This window comes from Balaenoptera acutorostrata, chromosome X (genome assembly GCF_949987535.1).
Source record: "Balaenoptera acutorostrata chromosome X, mBalAcu1.1, whole genome shotgun sequence".
NCBI classification, from domain to species: domain Eukaryota; kingdom Metazoa; phylum Chordata; class Mammalia; order Artiodactyla; family Balaenopteridae; genus Balaenoptera; species Balaenoptera acutorostrata.
Window position 1 is genome coordinate 88362409 of NC_080085.1, and position 9759 is coordinate 88372167.

Consider the following 9759-nt stretch of genomic DNA (forward strand, 5'->3'; position numbering starts at 1 on the left):
ATAATATAGAGAAAAATGTACATGACATAATAAGATTTAATACAGAAATTTCCACAGAATCTTATATGTATCACATGGTAGCACTTAACACTCTGTGCTATAATTGCTTAATAACTGTTGGTTTCTTAGATGGATTAATTAATTAATTAGGAAAAATATAAAGAAAAGGTAGGAAATACATTTTGATATTATTATCCTAGTAGTGGAGACTTTCCCATTGTACCTGATAATAGCATTTATCACTCCATACCGCAAATCACCTATTTGCTTATCTCCCCCATTAGAATGTGCATTGTTTGAGATCAGAGGACATCTTTTTCATTTCTCTAACACCAGAGCCTACAGCAGAACCTTACAAAGAATAGACACACAACAAATATTAGTTGAATGTATGAATCAATCATCCCTACTCCTCTACAGATTTCACTGTACCTAAGTATTCTACCTAGTCCATGTTCAAGGGCCTCTGGTATGGGAAGAAAAGGAGAAGTGTCATTTTCCCCATGCAGGACTTTGTGACAGATGCAGGTTTAAATGGCCTGATTCATGCTCTGCTGTGAGTGGGTCTCTCTCCTTTCTGAATGGGTTTGTCAGTTGAACTCTCCAGGACTGCATATTAGAAATACACAACCTCACCGTGCCTAATATATGCTGTCTTGGCCCTGACTAGCCCTAGACGCTAGGTCTGCATGACTTTGTTAAATAAGAGAGTATCTTGCTTTGTGAGTCAGAGATAGGATCAGAATTCAGACTTTCAATGGCTTTTCTAAATAACTGAAGCAATACTTTGTTTCATTTTGTCCACAGGAGAATCTCAGAAAGAACACCAAGCTCTCAAGTAAACCATGCAGACATAGTCATATATCTCTTGCCCCCTCAAAACATCCCATAGACACCAGGGCTTATGTTTCTCTACTACTTTGAATTGATTGCATAGTCACCAAGCCCTCAGGATTCAATTCTTTTGTCCATCTCCACAGGCAGCAGCAGTCTGCACCTAACCCAAAACCTTGGCATTTTTTACCTCCATTGTTTAAAAGTCCAGTATGAATACTCTAACAGCACCACTTTGTAGATCTTCTCTATACAGAACCAGCCTAAATTCCTCTTTGGTTATAAGTGCCTAGGGAGTTACACTCAGGTAGGCAGGCCATTACAATAGTCACCCTCCAATTACTGTCTGGTGAAGAGATCTACGGTTCAGGGGGTACCTATGTGTCAGACCCCTTACATTACATAATGTCATATTATTCCTTGGACCAACCTTGCATGACAGATGTACCCATTTTGTAGATGAGGAAACAGAGATTCAGAGGGATACCATAGCAAGACATGTCCCCCAGATTCAAAATCATGGTGTATCTGATTCCACTACAATAGCACTACCTCTCCCTTTCCATTGTTGAACTCTTGGTGGTCCATGAGTAGTCCTCCAGAAAGTCTATGGTCTAGTCCCTAGTAGTATCCACTGATATTCATAATTATAACTGAGCCTACCTAGCATAATACTGGATTTTCAATAAATCCTTATTTATAGATTTATAGATTGACAATATTGGTGTCTCTGTTGCTAGAAGAAAATCATCAGTTTCTCATGAAAAGCACTGCTTTTTCGCCCCATTAATTCTGATGAGAAATATTTTTCAGGAACTAAGAGGAGCAGTCGATAAAAGTGGTCCTAAAACCCTTTGCCCTATGAAATTGATATAAATACTATGAGGCCATTTTATATGCATCCCAGCCCAGGTATGTCAGGCTGAATTATTTCTGAGGTAGGGAAGTGTCACTGAAACAGCACTCGCCAGAGTTATAGAGCCCTGCAATCTAGTCCTTCCTCTCTCTCTCTCTTGATATCCCTGCCCTGTGAGTCTGAACAAGTCCCTTAGCATCTCTGGACCTCCATTCATCATCTACTGAAGGACAACCTATTAAGATACCTGACTGTAAGGATCAAAGAAGACAATGGTTGTGAAGTGGTCTCCAAGTATGTAGTATTCCTTTCATTAGTGGCCTGGAAGAGGGCATATGCCTCCCAGTGCATTAAATTTCCAACCAAAGAGGGACTTAAGCAATTCAAGGAAAAATGAAATTAACTTAAGAGCTGTTATTTATAGCCTTCCACCCAGCCACCAACCTACCATCATCCACATTACTACCCTACTACCCTGAAATATTTCAATAGCCAGCAAACACCGGACCATGTAGTGTCAAAAAAAAATGCTTCCATTTGAAAACATTCATTCCTGGTAAAGAGAAACAGAGCTAACTCAAATACATAGTTAATTCCTGAAATTTTCATTATTAGTGACAGTTTCAACCTCCTCATTTGTCAAACGTCACCATAAGAACTATTAAGAAATAGCAATGTGGCTTTTTTATATTTTTGTTTGCCTCCCTTTAACCGGCCCATCCATATTCTCAGCAAAGCACATATATGACCAAACAAAAAGCAAAAGGGGGCTTCAGGAGGCTGAATCACTCTCACACTAGGAAACTGGCCCCCGAGCATTCTAGGGCTCGTCCATCTTTAAGACTGCTTGTTGATTCTCAGCCACTTTAACTGTAGTACTGGTACAACAGGCTGGCAAGCGTACTGTATTTGCAACAGGTGGTACAATTCGTATTACGCCAAAATACCATACAGATACTTCAAAGGCTCAGACCTTGAGCTCCCACTCCCAACATCCATCCCGACAAAGGCTCAATATGTTGGGTTACCCTCTGCCCCAAGAAGCACTGGTAGCAAACCCTGACTTCGGAAATGGGCTTAGGCAGAGAAGTTCTCCCACCCCTGCCAGGGAATGTGCCACCATAGAGGCTGATGGGGTCCAGCGAGCAGCATGGGAAAGAGGCCTGGGAGGACCGCACAGAGCCGCTTAGCTGCACTCACCTCGGGCAGAGGCACACCGTTGATGATCAGGTCTGGTTGCTGGGGGCCCTGGCTGTTGAAAGAGTGATGGTAGATGTGGTTGGCGCTGGTATTGCGGGTATTCTGGTTCTCCACATTCAAGAAAGTGCTCTCAGAGCGGCGGCAGCCCAGAGGAAGGGTCTGCTGGTGGTAGTCGAAATAGTTGAGGGACGAGGTCAGGGAGGAGCAACTGACAACGTTCATCTTGTCTGTCTCCTCCACGTCCCGGGGCACCAGGCGGATGTCATTCTTATTGATTTTTTTCTTCTTGCTTGATTTCTTTTGATGCCCATAGGAGTACTCAGCGATTCTATGTGACAGAAAAGGCAGCATGTATCGCTAACGCCCTCCCAAACCATGCATCGATTAATAAACATTAAGCATCCCAGAGGGCTGCACCCCATCTCCGCTCCAGCTTCTTATTCTGGTGCATTACATCATCAGGTTTCTCCCTGTGCTTTCTACATGTGAAAACAAGCTGAGAGCTGTAAAGTTTTTATATTAAACATAGTAACCTCCCACTACCCCCCCCCAACGTTTCTATACTTTAGATTTGGAATTTCTCACTGTGAGTGGCCATTTAACAGGGGTGTGGGGACGAGGAAAGTTGAGCCTATGGGAGAGAAAGCATGAAAATGCTCAAACCTGGAGCTTTTTTGGAACCCAAAGGAACTCCTGGGTGAAATAAGAAGCTAGTCCTAATTTAACAGAAGAGGAGATAGAAAGAAATCAAAACGAATCCCCTTTCCAGCTCCTCCAAGCAATTGCCATGTGACGAACACCCCCAATCAGGTTCCTTGATGACTGAACTGATCGGTTTTGAACTGGAGCAAATCAGACCCTGTCCTTTGACAAATCCTCAGCTCCTCTCCTCCACACCCTCCTTCCCCCTGCCCTAGCCCTGCTCCCTTCTGCTCCCCACCCCACCCCCCACCTCTCCTCAAGAAATCTGATAGCCAAACCCATTTGAAGGAGGGGAAAAGACTTTTTACCTCTTTCCCCTCAGGCTCACTTTCTCCTCAGCCTTTTTGTCTTGCTCCTCGCTAATGGGAGAAACCAAGATGCAATGCAGACACTTGCTGTTTAGTCCTTTTTTAAAACAGCTGAGGAGACAAGTGATGGTTAAACAATTACTGCAAAGGAATTTAAAGGTTAGTGCATTCAGCATCCTTCTCCATTCAGGTGTACCTACAAGCAGCTGTGCTGCCACTGGAACATAAAGAGCTCAATTTAATGAACACTGACACAGACCCAGCAACGTGCACCGAAGACACCAAGCATTAAGAGACTTGTCGAAAGAAATACATTTAAATGTAGCCAGATTCTCAAAGTCATTTATTACTTTGCACATAACGATTCAGCTTATTGTCTGGAAATTCCATTTCTGAGCAATAATCAGCAAAACAATAGGGTTAGTAAATAATACAGGTTGATCTTTACAAGGGAAAGACTGTGCCTGTATTCTCCCTCGACAAAGCTAATTGTCTGCATATAAAAAGGGAGCCCAATTCAAGCAGCAAGTGCAGATCATCTCGCAAGTATCATAAATGAATGCATTTCAGGAAGAGGCTCTGCAGAGGCTGAGAACAAGAAACCTCTGCTTAATACATGGAAAGACAAGCTCTTAAACTTTAGGTTTCTAAAAAGTGAGCAGACCAGGAGATTGCATATCTCCAGAGGCACATTCTTGCTCTGTCCCAGGGATCTTCCTAGAGCTGAGCAGTTGCGTTCCCCTCACCCTTTCGCTCTGTGCTCAGGCAGACTTGCAGTGAGGGCAAGCTGATGCTACTGGGGCTTGGGAGCAGATAAAATCCCAAAGACCCCAGGACTGGGGTTGATTTTCTTTTCTAATCGTTTAGAATCAATGGGAAGTTCTAATCATTTTGTTTACCCACGATGGGTAAGTTTGGCAATGCCCCGTCCAATTATTCAGCTGAGGCACTCATTGCACAGCCCTTTCTGTATCGAGCAATTATTTAATTAAACTGTACTTCATTAATCCCAAACCAGCGCAGGAAACAGAGCTCTTTACAAAATACACATATGAGTGAAGTTGGAGAGCACTGAGATTCACTTGTTTTGTTTTTTTTTTCTTTTCATTTCAAATGCTCTCCTCCCTGTTTAATGATCTCCCTGGCAAGCTCTCAGAAAGAGCTCTCACTTTGAGTCATACATCACCAAGAGGTGGCAAAGCCTTCAATATCTCTATTTAAACCTGATTTCTTTTCATCAAGGAAAGGGTCTTATGCATTTACTTTATGCTGAGGAAATGGCTTAAAAGAGTCCCCTCTATCATTATCTCCATATAAATAAAATTTTATAGACCCCTCATTTTTCTCTTATAAAAATTGCCACTGGCAGTCACAGGTTTCAAAGGTAAGAGTAATATTAATTTCCATTTCTCCCATCTGAAATGACTCGGAGCTGAAGGAAAGAAAAGTCATGGCCATTTCACTAGCAACAGGATTAAAGCATTTATGAGGCATTGCAGCTGCTCTTTTATGGCACCTGATTGATATTCATGTGTGGTTAGCATTTGTCTACTAACTTGTGTAACGCAGAGAATAGTAAAAGGGAAACAATAATTGCATGGCTGTTACATATTCAGGGGGCTCTGATTCACAGAAGTGTGCATTTCTGTTGATGTCAAATACAAATTGGACCTACAGGAACATATTTTGACTGATTAATATGCAAGCACAGATGGCACAAAAGACACGCTGGATGTGTAGGTGTATTGAAAGCACACATACACCTTGGTTGGAAATAGCAGCATCATTCATTTTCAGCAAACTAAAGAAACAACTTTTTTTTTTCAACCGTTTCAATGAGACACTGCTGAAAAAAAAATTACATGTATTATCCTAAATTGGATATTGTAAGGAAGGGCTTCAGCAAGACCCTCCAAAGTGCTTATCAGGAAATCTTTTTTTAAAAAAAATTACTATGTGTCATTCCAGTTTCCACATTTCTATTCCCCCTCCCTCCCTCCCTCTCTCTCTCTCTATCTCCCTCCCTCCCTCCCTCCTTCCCCCGCCTCCCTCTCTCTCAGGCATACCACACATGTATCCTGCACACATTTCAAGGGAAACTGTAACACCATAGCCCATAGTGACATCCACTGGTAGGGACCAGCTCTTAGGGCCACAGCAGAGTTCCACATTAGAGGAAAGAACCATCAACTCCAGAAGATTGCTACTTTTAGTGAAACATCTGGATGCAAAAGTCCTGTTCCTCATTGGGATGTTTGATCTCCACCCAATAACCAGATATTTGAAAACATATAGATGACTGGTAGAATTTCACTTCACATAGCCAGATGTTTGGGGACTGGATACAAAATAAGCCAAGAACACACTAAAAAACTCTAATCACCTGCCTCCCCACACACTCCTGTTCTCTCTTCCCCCAACTCTGTTTCCTGCCTTAGACTCCCACTCACAGGCTTTCTTCAGAGTTTCTCTCTACAACAGGACAGGGCAGCTGCCAGTACTCCTTTTCCTTTCAGTACCTGTCCCCAAAACGCTACAGCCCCCAAATCAAGTTGTGGTACTTCAAGTTTCTGCTAAAAATCAATCAATCTTCTCTCTCTCTCATATTAATTTTCTTCTGCCATAACTTCATGGAGACAGCTGTGCAAATTTTAAAATGATAATTGCTTTTCTGCTCATCATCATTATGTGACAGAATCCATTCGAACAGTAAATGATTGTCTTCCAGAAAACTGTCAGTTCAAAAGAATTGATCAAGTTGGGCTGACATAAACTCCCCCCTCCCTCCAAAAAGAAGCGCTGTAAGTAGGGTGCATGCATTTAAATAGGAAACAAAAGCACTGGGATTTTCACACAGAGACACAGATACACATTATTCACCCAAGACAAAGAAGGAAAGAAAGAAAAGTTGGCTCTACCTGCAGTTGTAGGTCCGGATTTCTTTGTTGTCTCTCTTGCACTTGATCGCCACAAAGATCATAGTGACAAAGAGGATGCCAGCAATGGAGCCCAGGGCGATAATGAAAATCAAGGACAAGTTCACCGAGCCCATCGACTCTTGGGCGTCGAGAGCAGGGGATAGGTAGATTAGGACGAGCGCAGAGGCGGAGAGAGACGTCTTGCCATGGTCGTGGGCCACCACAATAAGCTCGTAGGAAGCTTTGGAGCTCTCGCTGAAGGTGCGAGTGGTTCTGACCTCGCCATTGACCTGGTCTATTTCAAAGAAGCCGCGGTCGCCCTCTGTCATGTCATAGGTGACCCGGCCATTCTCGCCCTCATCGTAGTCGTCTGCTTTGACAACGGTCACCAGGTAGCCTATGCCCGAGTTGCGGGGTATGTAGACTTCAGCGGTGCCGTTGATCAGGGGTGGGGCGGTGATGACTGGGGTATTGTCATTGACGTCGAGGATGATGACCCGAACAGTGGCGTTGCTCTGCAGCGAGGGCAGGCCGCCGTCCTTGGCCAGCACCTTGAATTCAAATGCCTTGGTCTGCTCGTGGTTGAAGGATCGCAGCGCATAGATGTCACCCGAGTTAGGGTTGATGGAGACATAGGTGAAGACAGGCATGTCCCGCACCTGCGACGGCACGATCTGGTAGGAAACACTGCCATTGAGACCCAGGTCGGGGTCTCGGGCCGACACAGAGAGCAGATAGGCACCGGGAGTGTTGTTCTCCTGCACAATGACCTGGTAGTAGGGCTTGGAGAAGTGCGGGTGGTTGTCGTTCTCGTCGGTGATGCGCACGGTAAAGGACTTGGAACTCTGCAGCATGGGCACGCCGCCGTCGCGCGCCTGGATCGTGAGATTGTACTGGTCGTGCTGCTCGCGGTCCAGTCGTCCGTCCACCAGGATAGTGGAGAAGCTTTCATACTCCTGCAGCCGAAAGGGCACGTTGCCCAGCAAACGGCACTGCACGCGCCCATTGAGGCCGGAGTCTCGATCAGACACCCGCACCAGTGCAATCACGTAGCCTGGGGGGGCGCTCTCGCTCACCTCCACCAGCTCGCTGTTGACCGACAGCAGGTTGATGACCGGTGGGTTGTCATTGGTGTCCAGAACGCTGACGGTGACCTTGCAGTGTGCCGGGATGGAGTTGGGCCCCAGGTCCTTGGCCTGCACATCCAGTTCGTACACATGGCCCTCTTCATAGTCTAGGGCACCAGTGACCGTGACCAGGCCGCTGTGCGGGTCGATCTGGAAGAGCTCTCGAGTGCGGTCGTTGACGTAGCCATAGAAGGAGTAGACCACCTGGCCATTGGTGCCTTCGTCTGGGTCACTGGCGTTGAGACGGATGACAGGCGTGTTGGGAGGTGAGTTCTCTGGCACGGTCACTGAATAGGTGGACTCGCCAAACACAGGGTTGTTGTCATTGGAGTCAGTCACCTTGATGCTGAGGCCAACAGTGCCCAGGTGCGGCGGGTCGCCGCCATCGAGCGCAGTGATGCGAAAGCTGTAGTGCGACTGCGTCTCCCGGTCCAGACTCTTCTCCACCACGAGTTCTGCAAAGCGTGAGCCGTCGCCGCGCGTCTTGATCTCCAGGCCAAATAGCTCGTTAGGCGTGAGCTCGTACGTCTGCACGCCGAAGCTGCCCGAGTCCGGGTCATAGGCGCTGTCCAGCGGGATGCGCGTCCCGGGGCTGGCCGCCTCTGAGATCTCCAGCTCAATCTGTGTCGCCGGGAAGCTGGGCGCGTTGTCATTCAGGTCCTTGATCTCCACCTTAATCACGCAGATCTCCATTGAGCTGGACATGACCTCGAGCGAGATGATGCACTTGGGGCTCTGGCGGCACAACAGGTCACGGTCGATCTTCTGCTTGGTGACCAACAGGCCCGAGCTGGGGTTGATGTCCACCAGGTGCGGAGCGGAGTTGGACACCACACGAAAGGCAGAGGCCTGCCGTGGGTCCAGTGCGAAGCCCGCCTCGCGCGCGTCCTTGGCCACGTTGGCGATCACCGTCCCGGCGCGCTGCTCCTCTTCTACCGAGTACTTGAGGTTAATGAGGGCGGCCGCCTGTGTCCACAGTACAGCCAACAGCAGCAGCACCGGCAGCAGGAGCGACTCCATGGCTGCGCGGGGCTCTGCCTGGCCTCGCCTCTCCACACCCCTCCGAGGCCGACGCCGCCGGCGCTCCAGCTTCCCGCCGACTCGGGCCGCCTGTTGCGCGCGCCCCGGGGCCCCGGAGGCCGCGGGAGGAGTCCCGCCCAGGGCTGTCCGGCGGCGCGGGGGGGACACCCGCGCCGGCTCCAATGCTGAGGTTGCGGCGGACCAGGCGAGGGCTCGCGGGGGGCCCGGGGGCTCCGGGGGGCCGAGGGAGCGCCGCGCGGCCCCGAGCCCCCTCCCTCCAGCCCGGCTACTCAGTTTTCCCCCTTCAAAGTTAGCCGGGCTCGACTGGCCGCAGCGGCGCAGGGCTGCGGGTCGGACGGCGTCTGAGCGGCCGGGTCGACGCGCTGCTGAGTCCTGACCGCACTTGAGGCGAAAGCGGGGAGTGCAGTGAGGGTACAGCCTCTCAGGCACTGCCTGGCCCGCCGCGGCGCACCTGCACTGGGGCTGGCTATCGCGTAGTCTGTGCACCTGGCATGCGCAAGGACCTCCCCCCAGTGCTCCTGGATCACTGCGGAGACAGGACCCGCCTGGAACGCGCCCTCCGGGGTCCGGGGGGGTCACGCTGGCCTTTTCGAGGCCTGTTGGGGAGAAAGGGGGGTCGCAGGAGGGAGTTTGAGTTGCTGTCAAGCGCCGCAGCCGCCAGAGTATCCGGCTGAGCGGGATGGCTCTCCCCGGGCCGGCAGAAGAAGGGGGAGGGGAGAGAGGCTGCCGAGACGAGAGCGCGCTCCCTTGCAGTGTGGTTGGCTTCAGAAGGC

The 9759-nt window shown here is 48.6% G+C and overlaps 1 protein-coding gene across 2 annotated transcripts in view; it reads right to left on the reverse strand.

The window, feature by feature from the left end:
- The window catches only part of PCDH19 (protocadherin 19), a 106663-nt gene extending 97508 nt beyond the window's left edge, over window positions 1-9155 (reverse strand). For both annotated transcript variants that reach the window (XM_007181462.2, XM_007181461.2), the window contains exons 1-2: window positions 6819-9155; window positions 2891-3218 (exon numbers count right to left, since the gene is read on the reverse strand). In XM_007181462.2, coding sequence (XP_007181524.1) covers window positions 2891-3218; window positions 6819-8965 — 2475 coding nt within the window. In that variant the 5' untranslated portion in view covers window positions 8966-9155. The remainder of the gene's footprint in view (window positions 1-2890; window positions 3219-6818) is intronic.
- Window positions 9156-9759: the final 604 nt, after the last annotated feature.